The sequence below is a fragment of the Puma concolor genome, chromosome E1 (genome assembly GCF_028749965.1).
Source record: "Puma concolor isolate L17-30 chromosome E1, mPumCon1.1.hap2, whole genome shotgun sequence".
NCBI lineage: Eukaryota > Metazoa > Chordata > Mammalia > Carnivora > Felidae > Puma > Puma concolor.
In genome coordinates, this window is record NC_141680.1 from 58,418,346 (window position 1) to 58,442,056 (window position 23,711).

General features: G+C 59.6%; 2 protein-coding genes across 9 annotated transcripts; both read right to left on the minus strand.

Annotated features, from left to right (window-relative positions):
- Positions 1–89: 89 nt before the first annotated feature.
- Positions 90–14,823, minus strand: UNC13D (unc-13 homolog D). Of its 6 annotated transcripts, none has more exons than XM_086688073.1 (34): positions 14,641–14,815; positions 14,343–14,511; positions 14,062–14,289; positions 13,312–13,347; positions 12,927–13,034; positions 12,751–12,810; positions 12,593–12,659; positions 12,170–12,350; positions 11,778–11,822; positions 11,572–11,640; positions 11,327–11,396; positions 11,033–11,137; positions 10,830–10,922; positions 10,652–10,755; positions 8,713–8,830; positions 8,484–8,608; positions 8,256–8,346; positions 8,117–8,173; positions 7,940–8,037; positions 7,783–7,834; positions 7,571–7,704; positions 7,372–7,492; positions 6,882–7,025; positions 6,585–6,683; positions 6,275–6,481; positions 6,042–6,110; positions 5,089–5,168; positions 3,421–3,526; positions 3,275–3,346; positions 2,787–2,870; positions 2,570–2,690; positions 2,220–2,343; positions 1,587–1,783; positions 90–823 (listed from the first exon to the last, which is right to left on the minus strand). In XM_086688073.1, the coding sequence occupies exons 1-34, from the start codon at positions 14,724–14,726 to the stop codon at positions 702–704; spliced, it is 3,642 nt and encodes a 1,213-aa protein (XP_086544199.1). In that variant the 5' UTR covers positions 14,727–14,815; the 3' UTR covers positions 90–701. The 6 variants fall into 6 exon arrangements, 5 of the variants coding, with proteins under 5 accessions (XP_086544199.1, XP_086544195.1, XP_086544196.1 ...); XM_086688069.1 differs by lacking the exon at positions 14,343–14,511 and adding an exon at positions 13,483–13,622 and having other exon boundaries at positions 14,062–14,127; positions 14,627–14,811; XR_015244301.1 differs by lacking the exons at positions 2,220–2,343; positions 14,343–14,511 and adding an exon at positions 13,483–13,622 and having other exon boundaries at positions 14,062–14,127; positions 14,627–14,823.
- Positions 14,824–15,380: 557 nt separating this feature from the next.
- On the minus strand, positions 15,381–22,859 carry WBP2 (WW domain binding protein 2). Of its 3 annotated transcripts, none has more exons than XM_086688079.1 (8): positions 22,720–22,858; positions 20,551–20,659; positions 19,284–19,419; positions 18,321–18,413; positions 17,537–17,671; positions 17,222–17,344; positions 16,681–16,757; positions 15,381–16,574 (listed from the first exon to the last, which is right to left on the minus strand). In XM_086688079.1, the coding sequence occupies exons 1-8, from the start codon at positions 22,776–22,778 to the stop codon at positions 16,521–16,523; spliced, it is 786 nt and encodes a 261-aa protein (XP_086544205.1). In that variant the 5' UTR covers positions 22,779–22,858; the 3' UTR covers positions 15,381–16,520. The 3 variants fall into 3 exon arrangements, with proteins under 3 accessions (XP_086544205.1, XP_086544206.1, XP_086544207.1); XM_086688080.1 differs by lacking the exon at positions 22,720–22,858 and adding an exon at positions 22,364–22,496; XM_086688081.1 differs by lacking the exon at positions 17,537–17,671 and having other exon boundaries at positions 22,720–22,859.
- Positions 22,860–23,711: the final 852 nt, after the last annotated feature.

Genomic DNA, 23,711 nt, shown 5'->3' on the forward strand with positions numbered 1-23,711 from the left:
GAAGGCTGAGGAGGGGGATTGCAGGGCCTGACTGTAATCTCCTGGACCCCGATGCAGGGCAACAGCATAGTTCCTTAGAGGACAATGAATTGTTTTTGGTTTTTTATTTTTGCTAAGAAAGTTTCTAAGTGGCAGGTACTGTCCCAGGGAGGGGTCCACAGTAGACACAGTTGGCCAGGCTGTCCTTCCTGTTCCTCTATGCCAGCCCCACTGCCTGCCAGTTCTCACCTCTTCAGAGCCAGAAGGTTCCCAGTAGCCGCCTCAGGAGAGGAGCCACCCTCCCTCTCAGGGCAGCGGTAGCCCCAGCGAACCAGGGAAGGAGCGCTAAAGAGCAGGCCCCAGGGAGCCTAGCCCCCCACCCCAGTGACTGGAATAAGGCCAGAAACGCAGGGAGACAGCTCTGCCAGAGCAGCACTTCCCAACAGGAGAGCGAGGGCCAGAGATGCAGACAGCTGCCCCCTCCCCCTGGTGCTGAAATTTGGTAGAGAATGCTGAGGCCAGGGCTGGAGGCAGGGGGAGGGAGTATAAATACCACAGGGGCCCCGGGCCCCTCTGGTGGGAGGACCAGAGAGGATCCACACTCTGGGCCTTCCGCACACCGGGGTTCCCCAGACTTGCAGGGCCCTTGCGGACTGTTAGGCCAGGCTGGTGGGGAGAACCCAGATCTTGCAGGCACCCAGCCCCCTCCCCAACCTCCACTGCTACCGCCCTGGCTTTGGGGCATGCTGGGAGGCCTGCTTGGCTCGCTGCCTCCGCAGCCTCACAAACACCTGGGCCTCCCGATCACCCTTCCGGCTCTCCAGCAGCTGCAGGATAGGATCCCCTGCGAAGAGAGGCGTTTGGGGGTCAGCCTGCGGCGCCGGGGGTGGGGGTAAGCAGTGCCTGGCTAGTGGTGGGGGTCACAGCACTGACCCGTTCCCCAGCCATCCTGAAAACTAGTGATGGACACACACCAGCCAAGCTCACAAGACAGCCTGAGGTTATCCCCTAGCACAACTGCACTGGCACAGACAAGGACCCAACTGCATTGGAAGAGGCTGAGGTGCGTTTCAGGCTGCAACTCTTGCCTTTTTGCATGAGAACCTTAGGCTAGGGAGTCGGCCTCTTTGTGCCTCAGTTTACTTATCTGTAAAACAGCAATACCACCTGCCACACTGGGTGGTTGTAGGATTGAGAGTTAATATGCGTCAGGTGCTTAAAAGTGGCTCGTAAGTGCTTGGACATGTGACCTATTCTTACTATCCAGCCTGGAGGATGCTTGGGCTGTGCCCCCTGGTCAGAGACACTCAGGCCCTCTCCCCAAGTAAGCCTGTTAGTGACCTTCCTCCACTAGAGGGTCCCACCACACTTGGGCTAACAAATTTCCCTGGTCTCTTGATTAGACTGAGCTATCTACTCAGCACGAGCCACCACGCAGACTCCACTGGCTTCCACATCCAAGGAGGGATTTCTCTGACCCCGACTTCATTTGCTTCCCTGGGGGCCACTGCCTGAGGTTTTACAGGCTGCCCTTCCCCTGCACCCCAGTGCTGGGCCTGGCCCTGCACCCGAAGCCTCACAGCCTCTGCCCTGGGGCTCAGGCCTACCGTTGAGCGCAGGGTAGGTGAGGGGCAGACGGGTCTGAGGCACCTCGCCAGGCTCCTCCGTCCCAGTCAGGCCCGGCACTGAGCGTAGTGGCAGAAAGGCCTCCCCTTCCAAGTCATCAGCCCCCAGCGTGTCATGGTCCAGCACCGTGAGCAGGAGGCAAGCTCCGTCCTTCCGGCACGGCTCAGCAGGCACCAGGCTGAGTGGGAGACAAAGTGGGGCTCAGCTGCCTGCTCCCCCACCCCACGGTCACTGGCACCCACCCACGCACACAGTTCGCCCCTAGATCTTGAGGACAGGACAGGGCTGAGGGCAGACAGGTGGGAGTTAGGATCGCAAAGCCAGTTCTCAGCCTAGTATGTCCTAACTCCTCCTCTGTGGGCTGATACTTGAAAGCAAGGGCCTCTGTCCCCAGACCTTCCCTGGAAGCAAAAGCCTCTCAGCCCAACGGGTGGGGGTCTTCCCCTCCAGTCCTGCTCCTCCTCCCGGGGTCCTAGCAAACCCCTGTGCCAGGTGCCCCTCCCTGGGACCCAAATGCGGTCATCTCAGGGGAGCCAATCGGCCTCAGGTGGGAGGAGCAGGCCCGAGGGAGGTCCGGGGCTAGGGAAGGGTGGCAGGTACAGGGACCCACTCACAATTCAAAGGTCTCATCAAACAGGGGGTGAAGGTCCTTCTTGTGCTTTTGGGTCTCCCGGGGGGCCAGCTCAGGGAACTCGTGCCTGGGCTCCAAGGTCAGTTGGACAAAGGGGTCGCTGGAGCCTGACAAGTGAGGAGGTCACCTGGGGAGGCCACGTTGCCAAGGATACCCCAGCTCCCTGCCTCGTCCAGGCCCCCGCAGCAGTGCCCTGTTCGGCAGCATTGCCCCCTCCTGGCGATCTGCAGAAACTGCACACAGTGCTCCCGCTCGGGAGAGAACTGCCAGAGACGCGGGGGAAGGGGGCCTGAGCAAAGACTCGGGAGCGGCCAGTGGACAGCCTGCACTCACCATTGGAGTCCAGGGGCAGCAGGCTGGAGGCGCTGAGCAGTTCCACACGCAGCTTCTGTTCAGAGGCGCGGTAGGAGACTTTGACTGTGACCGCCCCTAGCTCCTCAGAAGCCGCTTCTGCCTAATAAGGGTGGGGCGCATGGGCAGTGTCGGCTGGGGCAGAGTGGAGGCGGGGCTCCAGGGACACAGGGAGTGCAAGGGAGGAAAAGAGCCTCACCTGCTGCTGGATCCGGCTGCAAAAGTACTTCTGGATGAGCTCCCTGCTAGAAGCGGCCTGCAGCTCCAGGTCTTTCTGCAGAGCCTGGGAACGGGGCACAGCTGAGAAGTCACCTGAACTGTCACACTCAACCGCAGCCCAGGGCTGCCCTTGGGGAACTTGCCGCCAAGAGGGGATGTCAGTTTGATATGGAAAGCACTGGGCGTTCCAGAACCTCCGACCGCAGAACGCACCCTCAGGACAGACAGGGTGGGCTTCACAGGCGTGCTCCCCCTGCAGTGGCACAGCCACCCCCTCACCATGCTTAAAAAACCTGATGCTCGCTTTAAAACACCAAAGCTCTGCTGTGGCTGCCTTTAAATTTTCAATAATTTCTGAAAAGGGGGCTCACATTTTCTTTTCGTGCTGGGCCCCATCCGTGATGACACAGGTGAGCACAGAAAGGCAGGTGTCCCCCCCACCCAACCAGCTCACCAAAAGACCCCTACCTGGAAGGTGGCTGTGTGCAGGGCCTCAGGTGGCAGGCCACAGCCCTCTGCGTAGAAGCAGATCTCCAGATTCTAGGGGGTGAGACATCAGAGGTGACCCCAGGCAGCCTCCCACCAGGATTATTTGTGGTCACTGCTATTATTACCTGAAGTGCAATCTTCAGCCTGCTAGAGGCCAGGGGGCAGCTCCGCTGGGAGGCGGCCACTTCCACCAGGACGGTGAGCGTGTGGGTCCAGAGCAGGGTCAGAAGGCTGGGGTGAGGTGCAGAGAGACATCAGTCACAGGATAGGAGGGTGGAAGGGGAGGAAGCAGAGACACTCTTGAGAAAGGAACCCAGACCCACCCCCAGCTCCTCCCCACCCCCACCCTCCACTTCTACCCTCTTCTCAGGTAGGGCTGGAGCCACAGGCAGGAGTGGGGCAGGGAGGACAAGGGGTGGGGGGGCAGCTGGGCGGGGCCAGTCCCAACCAATGTGTCTCATAACCTAGCAGAGAAGCCTGCTCAGTAGGATTATCAAACCCCAACAAACAAGGTGGGGAGGGGAGGCTGGTCCCCCAGTGACAGAATCAGGATTCAGTAGAGGAGTGGCCAGAATGAAGAAGATTCCAGCATGGATAAGGATGGATAAACTGTCAGGAGAAAAAAATAGCAACCAAGCCACAGTCCTACTAACTCCCTGAAAGAACTGAATTTTGACACGCCAAAGTAGATTCAGGCAGTTAAGTACAAAAAAAAAAAAAAAATTGGGTTGTGTAATTAAGAACAGGGAAGGTCATACTAATTAAAGGTAGTTAATGTAGCCAACATATTTGGGTGCTTATTATGCCCCAGACAATGTTCTAATGGCTGTTGAGACAGCAGTGAGTGAAATCCCTGGAGTGGGGATTTAACTCTGTTTCAGCTGAACAAATGGCATGTTGTGGCCTGAGAAATGAAGAAGGCGGGCTTCCCGGGGGCCGCTGCACCAGGAGTGGTACGCGGGGGGCACGGGCAGCAGCCTCAGAGCCCGGATCCCATGGGGAGGACCCACGGCCATCGGTCTGCAGCGCGCCAACCACTTCCTTTGCACAGGCGCTACATTCGACACCCCACGTGACTCACTTGGTCCTCATTAAAGGCCAGAACTATGATCATCTGCACGGAAAACTTGAGTAATCTGTGCACTCTGCCCACCGAGCAACAGCAAAGCTAGAGTCTGAATTCAGGTGGGCTGGGGCCCACACCCTTGACTTCTAGCCATGCTGCCCAGGCCCCTGCTCGAAGAGAGACCCTAACTAGGGGCACCTGGGAGGCTCAGTCGGTTAAGTGCCCGATTTCGGCTTAGGTCATGATCTGATCTCACCATTCGTGGGTTCAAGCCCCACATCAGGCTCTGTGTGGAGAGCCTGGAGCCTGCTTTGGATACTATGTCTCCCTCTCACTCGGCCCCTCCCCTGCTCACACTCTGCCTGTCTCTCTCTCTCTCTCTCTCTCTCTCTCCCTCTCTCAAAAATAAACATTAAAAACAATTTTTTTAAAGGCACCCTAACTAGAAGTTCCCCTGAATCATGGGAGAATACCCATTGCCTGTAACGTTAGGAGGGGAGATGAGCCAGCAAGGCCCACAGACAGCCCACGGCTAAAGGAGAAGGCAGCTTTCTGCTCAGCCTAAAGGGAAATGGGCAAGTGTGTGAGGAAGTGAGCCCCCTGTCCCTGGAGGTGAGCCTTGAAGCAGAGGCTGGTTGCATCCTCCCCTGAGAATGGATGCTGAGGCCGGGAAAGAGGGGCTGGTGGGAGGCGGTGGGGCGCCGCAGGGCGGGAGGCTGCCGCAGACCTGTTGAAGTTCTCCTGCACCAAGTTGGTGTTCATGTAGCAGAGCTTCACTTCCAGAAACTTCATCAGGGGCAGAATGGCCTGGGGAGAGGGGTGGGCAGCACGTCTGGTTCTGGCCCATTCCCATGCCCTGACTCGGAAGGGCAAACAGGACCGGGAGCTTTTGTGCACTTGCTTTGGGACACCTGCAGGAGCTGACCCCTGCCCACAGCCGGCTCCAGCCACACTGGCCTCCTGTACGCACGGTCCTGGCTCGGGGCCCTGGCCTTTGCCGTTCCCTCCCCTGGAAATCCTCATGGCTCCTTCTCTGGCTTCCTTTAGGTCTGGGCTCAGCTGTCACCCTTGAGGAAGGCTTTCTCCAGCCACTGTCTAAAAATATCTCCATTTTCTCTAGCACTTATTATCTAACATGCCATGTGTGTGCACGCACACACACACACGTACGTATAGTTTTAGTTACATACATGTACTTGGCTCTTCCACGTCCCCTACCAGAATGTAAGCTCTAGGAAGGGCGGACTTTTCGTAATTTTTGTTCATTGATATATATCCCAGTGCCTAAATCAGTGCCTGGGACAGAGTGAGTGCTTCAATAGTTGATGACTTAATGAGTCAGCGTCTCCCAAACAACCAAAGGTACGCATCACTGTGCCCCCTGACAGGTGAGGATGCTCGAATCAGCTGGCTTGTGCAAACAGGAGCTGAGAAGGATGCACGCCCAGATCTGTCTGGCTGCAAAGTCCAAGCTCTCCCTGACTGCAGTCCCCACACTGATGCTGGGAGAGTCTGTGGAATGACCCAACCCTGCCCCCTTAGCATCCAAGGAGGAAACCGAGGTCCAGGAGGGAACATTTCTGGCCCAAGTCTGGGGGACTCATCGCTGACATCCCACCGACTTCAGCTCCCTGCCACCCTAAGCCCCTTTGGCAAAGCTGAGCAGGGAGGGCCACTCACATCCTCAGGCAGGACAGACTCCTTGACACTCACGAGCTTCTGGATGTGCTTGGCAATGCCCACCTCCAGCTGGGGACACAAAGCAGGAGGGAGACCAGGGCGTGAGTGTGGGGAGGACGGGGCGAGGCCACTTGGAGCCTGGGTTTAGGTTCGGGAAGGGGTAGGGGCCGGACGTCAGCCCAAGTCCGGTGGGGGGCGGGGGGGCGGGGGGCCCTGCGGATCAGACAAGGTACCTGCTCGGCCAGGGTGCGGACGCCAGTGCGGATCTCGTGGCCCAGCCCGGCCAGCGCGCCCTGCAGCTGGGCATACAGCGTGTTCTGCAGCTGCCCCTGCTCCAGCACAGCCCCTACCCGCTGTTCCAGCGCCTCCCATGCCAGCTGGGTGGGCAGCTTGCCGATCACCAGCCGCAGCTGCTCCATGTCGTTCACCACCACGCATAGCTGAGGGCAGGCACGGGCGCAGGAGGCAGAGCTTCCGGAGTTGTGCTGGGACTGGCAGCCCCTACCCCCACCCCGGTCCCCGACACCCAGGTCCGGCCCTTACCATGTTGGCCGCCTGGCCCTGGTCCTTCTGGCCTGCAGAGAGCTCCCGGGCCCGGGCCTTTATGAGGCTGCAGTACACCAGGGCCAGCCGACAGGTATCCTGGGGTGGGGAGAGGAGGATCAATGCAGGGGGAGCCCACGAGGGGGTCAATGTGGAGAGGCACGGAAATCTCGGTGACTTGGGGACTTAAGACACAGGCCTCGGAGGCTGCTGGGGCAGGAGGAGCTGGGGAGAAAGAGGGTGAGTGAAATGGGGCTGTCCTAGAAAGGAGGGGAAGGACCCACGAAGACGCCGCACCTCCACAAACTTGACGGTGATCATGAAGGCCTCCTCTGGGTCGGGCCAGTCCAGCTGCCGGGCAGTATGGCTGATCTGGGCGAAACAGGTGGACAGATCCACGGCTGATGTGCTGTGCTTGGTCAGTTCACCCAGGGGCACCAACTGGGGGATGGGAGAGGGTGCAGAAAGGAAGGCTCAGGCCTTGCCAGATTCCTGCCCCTCCCTCCCTCCTTCCTTCCGCAAGCATGCAGGACGGGGCGGGGTGGGGGATGGGGGTGGACTACCAGGGGTGCGAGCGACGCTCCCCACCCAGGGATCCCCCGGCTGCACAGATCAGTCCGTGAAGGAAAGCCACGCTTTACACCAAGGATATCAGGAGGCGGCGTTTTGCACAACTGGCTTCAAGAGCCGGTTACCAGCTTCTGCACATCCTGGAGGTACAAGCAGAGCCCCGAGCCCCACCCCCCAAAGCTGGGACCCCATCCCTGATCTCGGGCCCCGCCCCCACCTCATCCATCTGCACAGCGCGCTGCACCCGCGCCAGGGCCACACTGTATGTCTTCTGCAGCCAGGAGGGGACGGCGGGCTGGAACCAGCGGTGAAAGCCATCCAGGGCCAGGACGCCATCCCTGGGGAGGGCCGGGGCTCAGCCTGGGAGCCTCTCCTCAGCCCTCCTCTCTCTTTTGTGCTGACCCGCCACTGCCCACCTCTCTGCGGGGACTGGGCCCAGCTGGCAGAGCTCCTTGAGGCTGACATAGAGCTGGAATAGACTCTCGCCCACCTCCGGGGACACGGGGCTGCCCGCCACCGCCGCCGTGTGGTCCTGTACCCGCTTGGCCACCTGCGAAGGGAAGGCGTGGGGACAGGGCTCCAGAGCCAGGGTAGAGGGCACGGCCCAGAGACGCGGGGCGAGACTCACCAGCCACTGAAGCTCCAGGAAAGCCATGGAGAAGAGGTTGACCTTGAGGGCACTGGAAGGAAGGTGACAGGTGTGACCTGGTGGCACACACAGGGGTCCTTCTGGTCCCTCTTCTGAGCCCCCGCCGCACTACCTCCCAACCCAGCCACCTGCTCACTTCTGGAAGATCTTGTTCCACGTGCGCTGGCACTGGTGTAGGTCGCCAATGATGTCCTGCACCAGGCTCAGCAAGGCCTTGCCTGCCTGCAGCATGCCCTGGCAGGGACAGAGGTGCGCTGAGCCGGGCTGCAAGGGGCGAGCACCCCACCCCGCCGCCCTGCCCGAGCCCCCTCACCTGCACCATGGGCTGATGGTGCTGCTGCTTCAGGTGGAACCATTCGACGGTGCCGGTCTGCGGGCAAAGAGGGGGTGAGCAGGGAGGGTCACTAGGCTCAGGCACGTGCCCTCCTCGTCCCCAGGGTGAGTACCCATACCCGCAGCGCCTCGGTCACCAGGCGGGGCAGGGGGGCGCTGTCGGGGCACAGCTCCCTAAAGGCCTTCATCTTGCACATCTGTACCAGGACCCTGTGGGGACAGACAGCTGGGTCCAGGATGCCCGCTGCCCCTGTAACCCCCCCCTCCCATCTCCAGCAGGCTGCCGCATCCCTGCAGGCACCCTCGTTCCTGGCCTCACTGAAGAAGGGGAAGGGGTAGCCGCTGACCTGAGAAGAGATTGCAGCCGGGCTGGGGAGTCGGGGACAGAGAGGGGGAAAACAGACCGGAACCTCCTGATGAGGGAGAGGCCGTAGGCCAGCAGGTTGCGGAACGAGGCAGCCAGCTCTTCTTGCTGCAGGGCCAGGCAGAGTCGGGAGCTGCTTTACGGGGCCCGGACCGCCATTCCCGCACCCTGAGCTCTGCCTGCCCAACACCCCTCATCCCACCCCAGCCCACCTGTTCTGCCTTGAGCCGGCCCTGGATCCACTGGTACTCGATGCTGGTGATGGGGTGAAGGAGGCAGCTGCTCGGGAACTCCAGGCTCTGGTAGAGACGACTATAGGCCAGCCACTGCCTGCAGCGGACAGGAAGCCCTCAGCCCCGCCAGGCGGGGCAGCGTCCTTCCCGCTGCTCACCGGCCCTGGGGAGGGACAGCGAGGTGCCCTGCCCCCGAGACCTCCTATGGACCCCCATCAACCTCATCAAGTTGTTTTTCAAACATGTAAATGAATCATCTGTTCCTCAAATTGGGATATCTGTGACTTAAAGATTCAGGATCTCGGGGCACCTGGCTGGCTCAGTCGGTCAAGCGGCGGACTCTTGACTTCAGCTCAGGTCATGATCTCACGGTTGTGAGTTTGAGCCCCGCGTCGGGCTCTGCGCTCACAGCGCGGAGCCGGCTTTAGATTCTCTGTCTCTCTCTCTGCCCCTCCCCCTGCTCATGGGTGCTCTCTTTCTCAAAAATAAATAAGCGTTAAAAAAAAATATTTAATATAAAAAAAAATAATAAGAATTCAGGATTTCTTGCTTCTTTTGAAAAAAAAGATTTGGAGACTTGAGCCTTCATGCACACGTGCCAAACATCAGCTGGGACTGCCCCATAGACAGTTTAGGGGGCACTGCACAGAGGTGATGACCAAGCTGAAATGTGGCCCAAGAGGGACTGTGAAGGAGGACGGAAGAGAAGAGCAGCCCGGGGACAGGCCTCGTCCTGACCGGGACACCGCACTGCATGCTCGGGCCCCGCAGGACCCTGGGCCCTCGCTGTGGGTGTCCGTTCCCAGGCCCAGCCTCACCCACATCCCCTGTCCACCTACCTGGGAATACCCACCTGCCCAGGGTCCTACAAGCTGCCCTTCTCCCCCAGCCCCCTTCCGGCCCCTACTCAAGTGCCAAGTGTCAGCCGTGGCCCCGGGGCAGCGGGCACCGTCATTCCTCCTGGCCTGGCCAGCGCCCGGGGTGCCCCCAGTTCTGTACTCCTCACCCGCACAGGAACATCTGAGGACTCGCGTGTGCCCCTTCCCTCGTTCCCACAACCTCTTGGGGCACAGGGGATGGGACAGGCCCTCAACACAGATCTGGTAATGCCGGCGCGCAAGTCTGTTGATTCAAGGGTGGTGGTGCTGGAAGACGGGGCTGCAGATCTGGGGCAGGTGTGGCGAATTCAAATGCCAGGGAGTGACATGGGCCGATGGCAGCCGTGAGGGGCCGGGGAGGCCGTGCGCTCCGTCGTGGCCAGCTACAGCCCAGCAGAACGACAGCACTTAGGGTCCGTGGGACGCTGGACACGTGACTCCATGTGGAAAACCTCCAGATTTGTAAAAGTGGGCAACTGACTCAAAACTGAAAACACAGGGAGACCGCCTGGGCGGCTCAGCCGGAGAAGCGTCCAACTCCTGATTTCGGCTCAGGTCGTGATCTGAGTTCGAGCCCCGCATCAGGCTCTACGCCGACGGCAAGGAGCTTGCTCGGGCTTCTCTCTCTCTCTCTCTCTGTACGCCCAACTCGCGTAAATGAACCCGCGTAAATAAACTTAAAACAAAAACAACTTAGGGGCGCCTGGGTGGCGCAGTCGGTTAAGCGTCCGACTTCAGCCAGGTCACGATCTCGCGGTCCGGGAGTTCGAGCCCCGCATCGGGCTCTGGGCTGATGGCTCAGAGCCTGGAGCCTGTTTCCGATTCTGTGTCTCCCTCTCTCTCTGCCCCTCCCCCGTTCATGCTCTGTCTCTCTCTGTCCCAAAAATAAATAAACGTTGAAAAAAAAAATTAAAAAAAAAAACAACTTAGAACACACAGGTGGGGCCAAACAGAAATCTCCCGAGGGTTCGACTTTGAGCTGCCAGCCTGTAGGAGGACAGGTGACCCTCCCGGGTGCTCCGGCTGGGCCGTGCACTCACGCCATGGACTGATGGAAGTCGGACAGGTCCTTCTGCGTGGCATGGAGAAAGAGGATGGTAGCAGCCTGGGGACTCAGCGACCCGTCCCAGGAGGTACTGCCTGCCTGCGGGGACAGGTGGAGGGGCGTCAGGACCCAGCAGGCGAGCCCCGTACCACCCGGCGCTGGGAGGGCAGTACCTGGTGCTGGGTGACCTCGTGGGACACGAGCTGCTGCAGCAGGTGGAGGTGCACCGTGTAGCTGGGCTGGGAGCGGCTGGCCGCGGTGGCTCTCTGCAACGGGGCCAGCACGGCGGCGAGTGGAGGGCCCCGCGGCCGGTGCGGCCCGTCCGGCCACCCCAGGCAGGCCCCTGGACGGTCCCTGCACCCGGCCCCCAACCTACCCGCTTGTGAATGAGCTGGAACTGGAGGTGGCACTGACCGCGGTCGGGGTAGGTCTCGGTGCAGGGCTCCAGAGGGTACCACTGATCCTCTTGGCAGCGTAGGTCCTGGCGGGCAGGGCGGGCAGGGGGTGCCCGTGCCCATGGGTGGCATGAATCTCACACAGTTGGGGGCAGAGGAGGCAAGAGGAGGGAGACCCCAGGCCCTGCTTGGTGTGGACCCAGTACCGCTCCCCTGAACTCCTCGTGAACCCCCGTTCGGTCTCTCTCCTGAGCCTCTTTCCTGACCCCACTCACCTGTAGCCTCAGAACCACGTTCCCCAGAAAATCATCCTGGCCTTTGTCCTTCCGGGCCTCCTTAAAGATCCTGTTCCAGGCAGGGTCCATGAGGGGGATGGGCCAAGACACTGAGGGGTCAGGCTGGGATCCGTCCCCATCCTGGGCCCAGACACGGCCTGCAGCCCAGCAGACAACCCGCATGCACGGGGAGGGCAGAGGGGCCCACACGCCCTCCCCAGGAACCTGCTCCCCACGGCATTCACCTCCGCAGCCCATGCAGATCGGTGAGTTCCCCGAGCTTCTGTCTGACAGACTCCACGGTATCCAGGTCCCTGAGGGGGGCAAAGGTCTGAGCAGGAGGCAGGGAGGGTGTCCTGGGAGCCCCTGACCCCTTCGGGAGGAGGGTCTACCCCGCCCCCACTCGCCCCCTTTCTCTCCCTGACCCCGCCAGGCAGGGGACGCCCCTCACCACATGTCCAGATGGAAGCTTGAGTTGCTTATGTCCTCAAACTCCCTACAGGGAGGAAAGGGCACGGCTGAGGGCCTTGGAGGGCCGGAGCCAACCAGAGCCTGTCCCTGGGAGCTCCCTCCCCCACTCCGCCACTGTCCAGTCCGACCCCTCCTAGCAAACTGCTCCTCCGTCCTCTAAGGCAAGGCTTCGGCCTACCCCCCGGACCAACCCAGTCCAACCCTCCACACCCCGCCTGCACACGTGGGCCACTGCTCTGTCCTGTCTGGCCTCCTGTCTATCTCTGGCCCAGGGAGCAGGCTCCTCCTCCGGTCAGGCCAAGTCACCTCCCCTGAGTCAGGAAGTCCCGCTGATCTCACTGAGGGGATAGGGGCTGGGGCCGGGCCACGTACAGGATGAAGGTCTCCTCCCAGACAGGGTTGAGGGTCTGGGTGATGACCTGGGTGCGGTGGGTCTGCTCCTCCGGGATGGTGTGCCTCACCACAGCCTTCTGCCGATGCCGGGACCCAGGGCTGCCTCCCGGCGCGCCTACCCCCTGCTCAATGCCCAGCAGGCAGTAGGGGTCACTGAATCCTGGGGAAGGGGGGGAAGGACGAGGCCACCAGGGTGTTGGCCAGGCTCCCTGGGAGACTCCCTCATCACCCTAGGGGCAGAGCCCCAGCCCATCCACACACTCGGAGGGCCCGGGGTCAGCAGCACCCAGGTGAGCCCCAGGGGACGTCTGGGAGATGGGAGCTCCCTCCCAGTTCTGGGACAGCCTGATGGGGAGAAGATGTTGGCAAGAAGGCCCTCAGGGACCCTCACCCTCTACTCACCACTGACGTCTTTGCCCAGAATGCCCTTGGCTTGTTTCACCGTTGCCTTCAGACAAAATATTGGCTTCTGGAAGGACAGGAGGGTGAGCCTGACTCCTGGAGGGAGCTGGGCTTCCCGGCCCCTGTCCTAGCCTAGGGCGGTCCTGGACCAGGGTTACCTCAAGCTTCTGGACCTTCTGCAGCAGCTGCTGGTGTTCCTCGGGCCCCATGTGGAAGGCCTGGTGGGATGGGAGCGTAAGAGACTCAGGGCACAGGGCGGGACGGCCGGTGGGGAAGAGGACTCCTGCCTTAGTCCAGGCTGCAGGATGGCGGGCGGAGTGGGGGCTGGGCTCACCTCCTGCAGGTATCGAAGCAGCTCTGAGGCCTCCTTCACATGGTTGGGCTCGGGCTGACCCAGGCGGTGCAGGATGGTGTAGAGAGCTTCCTCGTAGAGTAGGGCCCGCTGAGGCACAGCACAGTCACCTCAGGGACCCCCGTCAGTCCACTGCAAGGCGAGCCCCCCCCCCCCGCCCCCCGCCATCTACCCCTGGCACCAGCACTGCACTCCCAAAGCTGGGACGAGGCACCCCCAACGTGTGGGGGATGGGAGGGGTTAAGACCCAGAAGTCTCCCTCCCCTGCTGTTGCCATCAGCCTTGGCCAGTGGCCAAGGAGAGTGTTCTGAAGAATGTGGGGCTGCCTCCCAGCACCTCACTGCCTCCCCAACACTCTGATTCTTACCTCCTCAGGGGAGAAGTGGTGGGATGGAGGCTCGATCTGGGGAGCAAGGTGAAAAGACAGATGTCCCCAAGGCCTGGACCAGGGCTCAGACAGCAGGAACGGCTCCTCACCGAGCAGGCCCAGGCCTAGGGCTGCGGGGTCCCCGGCCTCCAACCCACCACGGCCGCACACCTGTTCCCACAGCAGGCCTCCCGGGAGTCCAGGCCCCGGACCGCCTTCCTCGTCCCCTGGCCGGCCGCGGCTGAAGTCCATTGGCGCTTGGCTGCCCCAGCAGGGTGAGCTCGCGGCACCCGCGGCCCCAACCTCCCTTCCTTCCCCAGAGGAAGCAGCACCGCTTATCGGGTCGGCCACGCTCACAACCCAGCGGCGGAAGTGAGGCCCAGAAGTGGAGGTGGGAGACTGGGGGACATGCCAAGCAGGCCTGGGGGCCGCTCAGCTGGTTCCCACCCACCCCCCCCCCAGCACCCCAGCCCACGGCAGGGCCGCTCCCTAACAGCTCGTGACTTTGGAGCTGGAGAAGCAGAGGATGGGGTGGGTGGCCTCACGAAAGGGACAGGCTCAGAGAGCCTCAGACCCCAAGACCTGAGGCCCAGGATGGCCCAGAGAACACGCGGCAGCCCCCAGTCTGCCAACCCAGAAGGTCCTGCCCAGGTGCCACAAAAGGCAGGGAAGGGACCACACCCTTGGCCCCAGCCCGTGAGAGGTGGAGCCCCGCACCCTGGCCACTCTCCTCACTGAGGTCACTCCTACCTCCTGAGCCGTTCGGGGCAGGGGATCCTGCAGATCTCTGACCCTGCGGCGCCTTATCTTGATGGCCTGGCGTAAGAGGGGAGGGCGCCGCTGGGACTGGGAGAGGTGTGTCGCCATGGTGGCCCGTTCTGCCCTTCCCCTCTGCCGAGCGGCTGCGGCAGGGTGAAGATCGCGAAGCCACAGGATTATGCAAAGAGCACCGAGTGCCACCCTGCGCGAGGGAGGGGTGGGGGCCGGCGGGCCAGGGGAGGTTCCCGTCAGGGTTTCACCACCTCTGAGACCTGTACCTTCCTCCCTCTGGCCTGCTGGGGTCCTGGGAGGAACTCTCCCGAACGGGAGGCAGGTGGACCCGGTGGGCGGGTCCGGCTCCACCCCACCCTCCCACAGAGGCCGGGAGACGGGGGTGGGGGGGTGGGGGGGTGGGCGGGGGGGGGGGGGGGGGGCGGCGTCCAGCGTTCCCCAGCAGGGGGCGTCAGCGCCACCCTGCCCCCTCCCAGCTGTGCACCCCGCTGGGCCAGGGGCCGAGGGGAGCTGCCCCGTGTCCGTGGGGTTCTCACCCACAGACCTAGGGCGGAGCTGGGCAGGGCACAGGGTGGGGGCTCCCAGAGAGGCATCTCCCCAGCGGGCAGCCGACTGCTCAGCCTGCTCCACTCCACAGGTGACATTCCACCAAGGTGACTGGGCCAAGCTGTGCTGGGCGGAGACGGCCCTGGGGCCCCTGCCCCCACAAGGACATCAAGAGGGTGCTCCCTTCACATGCCCTTGTAGGGGGTTAGCCAACCCCAGGGAGTCCTGGGCGGGGCTGGCCAGAGGAGGAGGCTGGAGAGACAGCAAAATAGGACACTTCAGTGCTGGGCTTTCTGAGCTCCCAGAGGCACGGATGCCACACCCATGGCCTTCCTCCAGGCCAGGGCCCAGGGGGGCTGCAGGCCTGGGCACGGAGGTTGGCTCTTCCCTGCTCCCAGGCACGGACCTTCACAAGGAGAAGGCACCCGCAGGTGTGGCCACCTGACATGTCCCTCCCACGGGCACCCTTCCACGAGGTGGTGAGCACAGCAGCCCGGCCCCTGGTTCTAAAGCTCCCAGCCCAGGACAGCTGCTGGGCTGCCCCAGGCCCCAGGGGACCCCGTGGGTGGGCGAAGTTGCTGAGTAACCACCGTGGAATGGAGACGTGGGAGGCCGGAGTGGTCCTGGGCCCCCATGCGCTGTGGGAACAAGGGGCTCTCACACGGGGCGGGAACAGTCTCCCCAGGGCCCTTAGCAGCCAGTTCTCTTTTCCCAAGAGATCACGCTGGTCACCACACACAGAGCCAGACAGGTCCAGTCACTTCATTTTTACTACTTCACGTTTTCAGCAAACAAATCAAGGTGCAAACAGGGTTTATTTCACGTTAATATATTAACTGGTTGTTGTCTTTCTCTTTCCTTTCTTTTTTTTTTTTTTTTTTTTTGTCAAATAAATAGGGAATTCTCTTTAAATAACCATCTCCTCACTTCACGGCCAGTCCAGAAGCAAATGAGAGCAAATTTTAGTGCATCCAGGGGGCATATCACCAATTAGGCATGAAGCTTAAAGGGAAGAGTGCAGGGTGAGGGGCTGGTGAGAGGTCACGGTCAGCACACAGGTTCAGGCCAGGCCCCAGGGGTCAGGGCCTTTGTTCCAGCCCACCCAGCAGCCCCCAAATGGCATGATGGGATGGATGAACACGCATCCAGTCTGAGAAGCCCCTTCTAGAGAGAAAAGAGAGAAGGCAAAGGGAAACAAATGCCAGAAACACTCGGAGGGAAGCAGTGGGCTCCCTCCCCATCGCGGCGGCCTGGTCCTGAGGCGGCCCACCCCCTGGAAGCTCACGTTAAAGCTCCAAAAAGTCACAAAGCGGTGGCGACAGACGTCGGACAGGACAGGGAGGGGAAGAAGAGTGTGACCGGGGCTGGAGGCTGGCTGGGATTGGAATGTGGGCTGACAGTCCGGTTTCCATGGTGAGGCACAGACCAGAGTGGAGGGAATGTGAGGGGGGCCTGGCAGGGGCCCTCAGGAAGACACGAGGCTGGTCTGAGGGAGTTCACGAGGCCGAGTATTAAGTGGATTCCAAAACGAGGGAGCTGGACTGCGGTACAGGAGGTGGCCAGAGAGTCTCCGTGGGGAGAAACTACTAGAGCAAGACGGGAACGAGGTGGACGCTCACGCTCCTGAACAGAGCCCCAGGCGTGGCGAGAGGGAAGCACGACCGAGCGGCACCGACTGAGTGGGCTCTGAGCTATAGCTTGAGAAGCTGGGAGGCACGGCTCCCGAGTCAGGGGGGCCCCCCCTTCCCTCAACACCAGTCCTTGGGAAGTGTTTTATAATCACACCTGGAGGAAGAACAAGGCCCTTCCATCACCCCCCGAACCCCAGTCTCAGCTCCAAGAGGAAGGGAAGGGAAGAGTGACGAGGGGTGGGAAGCAGGGGTGGGAGGGGTCTACTGGGTCTTCTTATCTTCCGGGGGGTAGTAGGGAGGTGGCGGAGGCTGGGTCTGAGAAAGGAAGGAAGAAAGATCGCATTAGAAGGTTCACAACGAGACCAGATCTTCCCACCCCTAAACCCCTGCATCTGGCCGCCCGCGCATGGGCCCTGCTCACCGTGGGCATGTAGACGTTGTGTGGGTTGCCCGGGTTGTAATAGGCGCTGGCAGCCGCTTCTGCCGCCTTGGCTTCAGCTGCGAGAACAAACACGCTTGGGCTAAGTCCCAGCGACAAGCCCTCCCCTCTTCCAGCTGCCCCTGGAGCTGTACCGAGATAGATGCCCCCCGCCAGGCATCACCCCCCCAGCAGCTAGTGCTGCCTGGTCCAGTTTGGTTCTTTCTAGCTCCTTTACCCCTCTCTCCCCATGATCCCGCCAGGTGGTACTGCCACCATGCGGTTACAGAAGACAAGACGATACAGGGAGACCTTCCCAGCCCCGGGGCACAAGGCTAGTCGGGGAAGAGGCTGGAGGTGAGGGTGGAATCTAGACTCTCCCCAGGAGCAACCACACTGCTAGTCCCCGGGACCAGTCCAAGGCTCGGGGTCATTCACCATGTGGGGCTCCCGGCCGACCTCTAACTGTTCTCTGAGGCTCTCCACACAGCCACGGAGAGGGGAGGGCTGGCCCCCCAGGACTGCTAGCAGCCCAGGGCCTCACCTGCAGGAGTAGAGGGGACATCAGGGCCGCTGACAGGAGGTTCCATGGGCCCAGGATAGGGCGGTGGTGGGGGCTGCACATATCCCATGGCCCCGTCCATCATGGGGGGTCCTGGATAGAACTCTGCTCGGCAAGAGAGGAACAGGGGCCAGTGAGCAGCCTAGCCCCTCAGCTGGCAGCTCCCGGGCCTCTCCACCTTCTCAATTAGTCCTGGAGCAGCTTGAAGAACAAGTCTCCCCTCTACAAGCCCCTGGCCTGGGTGGGGTGGTTAGTGGGTGGGTGGGGTGAGGGGTGGGCAGCAAAGGACACACTCACCAGGTGGGGGCGGTGGATAGGGGTAGCCAGGAGGGCAGGGGTACATTCCATTGGCGACTGGCGGGGGAAAGACATAGGCCCCGCTGGGCATGTAAGAATACCCATAGGCTCCATTGGGGGCTTCACCTCGGGAGGCTATAAGCACAAGGGGAGAGAGAAATGAGTGTCGCCCACCGAGGGGAGCTGCAGGGTCCCTGGGATGTGCACAGCAGACATGCCTTACCCCGCCCCATTCCACTCCCCATCCACGCTGGAGCCAGCCTTGGTCAGGGAAGAAGTGAGGAGTCTGGATGGGGAGGCAGGTCAGAGCCAAGGCAGGGGAGGTCAAGGGCAGCGGGGAGGGGTGGGCAGAGGACAGATGGACAGAAAGAGGGAGGTTCGGGGATGGGGTACCAGCCGGAGCCGGGGTGAGGCTGGGGGCGACGGGAGGATGTCTGCCGAGCACAACCCTTGGGGATTTCAAGTGTTAATGGTAGCTTAAAGGTTGGGTTTCATGTTTGTTTTTATGAGGCCACAGTAAAATGTCCTTGGGTCCAAAGAGCTTTGTCAAGATGTCCTATACCTGCTCCAGACAGGGCAAACCCAGCCTTCGAGGTACAGGCCGGAGTGATGCTAATTACAAGCTTTCTTCTCAATTCCCAGCCCCGGCGGGCCTGGGGCCCAGAGACTTTCTCTCTCTAGTGCTTAAAAAATCAGAATAAAAAGTAAACCAAGTCAAATGCACAAACTAAACCCACGCGTGTCAGTGTGTGCTTCGCCCCGGGGGCTTTCAGAGCCTTGATACCTTGAGATGCCACCTGTAGCATCCGTTGTCCAAACTCGATGGCTCCCCCTGCCGTAAAGGTCAACTTGTATGGCGCAGAGCCTTCCCAGCCACCTGGGAGGGGAACATTGCGTCAACAGCTCAGGAAAAGAACACAGCCTCAAGAGCCTCAAGAGACGGCTCTCTGTTCTCTTGGGGTCTCTGGCCAGTGACCTGGTGGCCTGCGGGGCAAGGGTTGGCTCTGCAGTGCCCGCCTCCTGCCCGTGCCTGCTTCGCTCTTTGGAAGAGGCGGCTCTTCTTTCTTGGAACAAGCCTGTTACCCCACCCCCAGCCGTGGAAGTCCATCAGCCCTAGAGCCTCCCACCCCCACGAAGCAGCCTCCCTAGGGCAGGTTCACTCAGCAACAAGTGACATTCAAGTTCAGAGCAGATCTCCCCTCCTAAGGGGCCTAAGGATGGACCCCTGGCCCCTCGAACCTGGCTTCTGCCAGAGGGGAACTGTGAGCGCCTGGAGACCAAGCTTCCACTTGGCTGGGTGTGAGGGGAAGGCCAAGTTCGACAAAGAAGTCTCTGGTGTCTGCACAAAAGCCGGCGACCAAAGAGGGCGTCTCTGGTGGCAGAGAGACAGCTGGCTCTTCCTGGCTCTAGGGAAAAGGCCCCTCCCAAGAACCTGACAGCTAAACTTTGCACACATTCCCCAGGTCACGATAAGCATTTTTTTTCTTAGTTTTCAGTGACATAGCTGATTTTGCTCTGAGAATGTGATCTGAGTTGCTACCTTGAACGCCAGCATCTCCTAGCCCTTGGCCAAAACCCACCTCTGCTGAACAACTGGCAGCCTGGGTGCTGGGCTTGGAAGCTAATCCAGAGCCAGGAAGAGGACAAGGCCAGGGGGTGATAAGGGTCTGAAGGGGACGTCTAGCAGAGGCGCGGCAGAGCACCTCTCTGGAAGCCCCATCCGTGGCCCGGAGCCTTCATCACCCACCTCCTGCTTCAGCCTTCACTGTTCCCTTGATGTAGTTCGCACCAAACACAGGTTGCTTGATCTCACAGTCCTTCATCAGATAAAAGGGCATCATGAAGGACTGCATGGCATCCTTTCCTTTGGACAGAAAGACAACCTGCAGGCAGAGAGGACGGGAGCCATCAGCGCCCACCCCACGGCCCGAAGCCCCCCTTAGCTAGCACCTCCCGTGCATGAGGGGTCTGCTCCCCCGGCCAGGGTCCAGCAGCCCCAGGGCGCTCTGCACCGAGGAAGCTTCTGGAGAGCGCTCTGAAAGTGAAAGGTCCCACGTGCAGCCTGGCTGGAGGCCGAACGTGGGTGTTTGTGAGAAAAAAGAGGCCGTTCACAGCGTGTGTGAGAGGAACAGACCACTCTGCCGTTTGAGTGGTGGTGAGGGGGTGGCGGATGTGGCACGAAAGTGCAGAGCGCTGGGGCAGAGAGGCAGGGGTAGGCAGCGCTGGCTTCCAGAGCGGGGAGGTGTAGCCCGACGGGGTGAGATCCTGGGAGAAGGGGGCTGCCCAACGAGCAGCAAGAGCTTCCCGTCCTGCACTTGGGACAGCCCTCTGTTTTAAACCCGTGACTTCCATCTGTGGCTGAAGATGACAGAAAAGGGGTTTTGAGGCTCCCTTGTCTCTCTGCCAAGGCCCGTTGATAAAAACTTGAAGCTACGCCCCACTTCCAACCGTCTTTAAATCTAACTCTTGGTAGCTACAGGCAGCGAACCTTTTTCAAGAATGGCCATTTGTCTTTCTCTGGAAGGCTCTCAGAGTCGGCCTGGGTAATTCTCAGGCCAAGGCCCATTCCGCAGTCTGGCACTTCGCGCTCTGCAGGGTTTTGCTGGGCTTTCTGCCCAGCTGGAGGCTGTGGCCCTGCTACTGTATCCTGTTTACCACATTTGTCATTCTGGATGTACACAAAGGCCTCGTGGGCTACTCTGACGGAAATCAAAGTAACAACAGCCTCTACTCCAGGCTGCAGTCATCCCAGCAGCGGGGACTGACCCAACAACACACAGATTTTACAGCAAAAGATCTGGAATTTGCATGGAGTCAACACCCAGGGGTCAGTTCAAGCTGCACAAGCAGTCTGATGGTTCTAGCACCCAAGAGCATGTGACAGAAACACGTGGAGTGAGGAACCAACATTCACCAGGTTCAGAGGCCACTGGACTCATGACGCCGACCTAAAACCCCCATCAGCGTCCAGGAAACACAAGCTTTCAAACCAACCATCACACTGTGCAACTCACCCGGTAAGGGGTAAGGTAGACGGTGCCTTTCTTGGTCCCTTTGAAGGCCTCGGGCACGTTCTTCATGTCATTGAATGTAAGTTCCACATGGTCATAAGACATCAGGATGCTGTGATAAGAAAGGAGGAAGAGCCCTGATGAGCCAGTCTGGAGCCATGATCTGTTTTCCCCAGGGACTGCACGCCCCTGGTAGGCAGGTGTCCGGCATGTCGCATCTCTGTTTTGACACTGCTGCAAGGAAACCATTAATATAGCCCTGGAAGGGAGGAGCAAGGCAGAGGTCTGCAGAATTTCCCCAAGCCGCGCACACCCCCCACCCCCAGGTGACCACACCAGAGGAGCTGAGGGCTTTAAAGCCTTAACCCTGTAATCCCTCAAATCAGGTTAGATTACCTGGGTTAACTCTCCCATTTTCTTCTGAGTCCTTATTATAGGTGTTTTCTGTTTTCGCTGGTTTGTTTTTGAGTCCTAATACACAAGCCCTTTAAGACGTGGCTCTATGCATCCCCAAAGGGCTCACTTCAGGGTTCCTTTAAAGCTGGGTTTCCAGACCTGGGTTGGCTGGGGTTTTAGGCCACGAAGCCCTTGAGATGATGGTGCACATGCATTTTTCTCGGAGAATCCGTGGCTTTGATCACTCTCAAAGGGATTCATGACTTAAAAGAGCAAGGCTATTTTACACATGAAATTTTAAACACTAAACTTCAATTACTGTATACGCAATTTGGGGGGAAACGAGGCCAAAGCATTTTCTCAAACAAGGCACACTATTATTTAGCAGAATGGAGCCCTAAGCCAGGTAGGAGGCCCAAGCAGGATAGATACATTCTCATCCCACAAAGTCCCACTGAGAAAGAAAGAAAACTAGTCCCAGGAGATGTTACCAAATGGCATCAAAAGTGTTTTTCCAGGCCGGAGACTGGCTCTCACACAGACAGCTTACAAACTGGGAACAATGTGAGATTTCTCTGATTATAAGATAACAAGATCCAAGTTCACATGGTTCCATTTGTCTTCCCCTTCCTCCCAAATACCACAACTTTCTTCACTGGGGAGGGCTAAGTGGGAGAGAGGACTAGTACCAGAAAAGAGAAGGACAACTCAGAGAAAAGAGGTCATTACTAGGAACAGGCTGGTCCAGCAGACCTGAGCACGTAAGATAGAGGGGAAGTCAGTATTCTGAAGCTGGGAGCACCCCAGGCTTTCTCCTGACTCATCAAACATTTCTGGGTGCTGGCCTTAGCAGGCTACAAAGCTCTGATCGCACCAAGTCTCTTCTGGTGACTCAGACTCCTCCTAAACGCCTTCTGCCTTCAAGAAGCATTTCAGAGTCAGCATAGCTCAACCAAAGCTGGATGATCCAATTCTCAGTGCCCAAGGAGCCAGAGAGAAGCCACTGAGAGGTCCAGAGATGGGGAGAGAGACAGAACTGATGGGAGGGGTGGGAAGAAAGAACTCTTAAGTTGGGAGACCTCGGTTCTGGGAGTAAACCAAGTCAACATGCATTGGAAAGAAACAGACAAGGACGGACACCGTGCCGGGAATTGTGTTAGACATTTGACAAGCGCCACCTATTTAACGGCACCTCTGGGTCTCAGTTTCTCATCTGGAAACTCAGCAGTTCTGGAATATACTAAAAGGCTACATACTGATAGTTAAACCTATTGACTTCAGAGTAAAGACACCTTTCCTGGAATCCCATCTTGGTTATTTACAGCTCTGTGATCTCGGGCAAGTTACTCAACTTCCCCGTGCCTCACTTTCCCTACGTGTAAAACGTGTATAACAGTACGCTCTGCCGCGAAGTATTTACATATTAAATAAGATAGGAGAGAAGCAGGGCCTGACACGTACTAATGTAGTAAACGCCCAAGAAACGGCAATTATTTTTGTCTAAGGCTGTTCCCATCTCTTGAAGTCATCGACTCTGGGAAGGGGGCTCAAGAACGACCCCGGGGCCCTGTCTCCCCAAGCCCTGTCCCCGTCCAGCAGCCCCACCCCCACCCGACGGCTAATCGCAACCTCCTCCTCGACCGGCCCCGCCTCCAGCCGTTACCCCCCCACCACCGCACCCCATCAGTTTCCCCTCTTCACGGGCTTATCCCCCACCCCACCACGCCGCCCACTCCCACTCTTCGTTCCTCTAGGATCCTTCCGCAATGTTGTCACCTCTCTGTGTTGTTGACGATCACTCCGCCGCCCTCCGAGTGATTCTTGTTGAGCGCCATAGTCTCTCGGAGAAGGGTCCCGAGACTCCCAACGCAGTGCGCTTGCGCCTCCCTAGCGCCCGCCCCTAGTGGCGTCGTTCGTATTAGAGTCAGCCAATCACAGCTCTTGCGCGGAGGCTGTCCCCACCACCTGATCTCGAGCGTCACGTGGTCATAGTTTACTCACACTCCTCCTCCCCTCCGGGCTTCGCCTGCATCACAAACAAGCTGAAGACTACAGTTCCCAGAAGGCAATGCTCCTTCAACCGGCCTTTCTCTACGCTAGTGGAAGGATGTATTCTGGAGTTTGTAGTCTCCCAAAACGTAGGCCTGGGTTGACTCCCTTTATTGCTTGACTCAGCGGCCTGCGCGTTCCCCACTCCCCATCCCGTCTTCAAAGAGACCCAGAATGAACAGCTGAACACGTCACAGGGGAATTTATCATAAAGGCCCTGAGCTCAAAAGTGCATACTCACCTAATAGGGGTATAGGAATCTAAACCTGGTGTGGGGAATGCTGAACAGCCACTTGCTGGCGCATCTTTATTCACTCAACATTCATGGAGCCCTGAATCTTTCTGTATCCTAGCCCCGGATTAGGGTAGTCCCTAGCCTCGTAAATGAGTGCAGGACCCAGTTCCAGGACATGGTGGCGGGCTGGCAGAGAGGAGCCAGGAAAAACTTCCATCCATGTCTTGAAGTCAGACCCACACTCTCCGAGTTGGGGGTGAGAATGTCCGTGCGGGGGGAGGGCTCGATGCCCGGACCTGACGCCTCCGCCAAACCCACCTTCTGAGCGGTAGCCACCCCACCTCCTGGCCGCCTCCACCGAGCTGGCCTCGCGGTGGCGCTGCTACTCCTGGAATGTTCTAGCTTACAGTCGGGCCAGCCCAGCAGCGTCCCAGCTGGAAGATTTAAACAAGACAGTAATTAAATGGAACTAGGCATAAAGCGA

Excerpts from the sequence above, each read along its gene's own strand:
- UNC13D (XM_086688073.1), bottom strand. The coding sequence starts at position 14,726 with ATGTCACCTGTGGAGTGGAGCAGGCTGAGCAGTCGGCTGCCCGCTGGG. Across the intron at positions 13,348-14,061 it reads TGCCCCGAACGGCTCAGGAG|ATCGAGCCTCCATCCCACCA; the intron begins GTAGGAGTGACC and ends CTTGCTCCCCAG. Across the intron at positions 2,344-2,569 it reads GCTGCCCCTGGACTCCAATG|GCTCCAGCGACCCCTTTGTC; the intron begins GTGAGTGCAGGC and ends CTCACTTGTCAG.
- WBP2 (XM_086688079.1), bottom strand. The coding sequence starts at position 22,778 with ATGGCGCTCAACAAGAATCACTCGGAGGGCGGCGGAGTGATCGTCAAC. Across the intron at positions 19,420-20,550 it reads TCTACCTTACCCCTTACCGG|GTTGTCTTTCTGTCCAAAGG; the intron begins GTGAGTTGCACA and ends CTCTGCCTGCAG. Across the intron at positions 16,575-16,680 it reads ACAACGTCTACATGCCCACG|ACCCAGCCTCCGCCACCTCC; the intron begins GTGAGCAGGGCC and ends TTCCTTTCTCAG.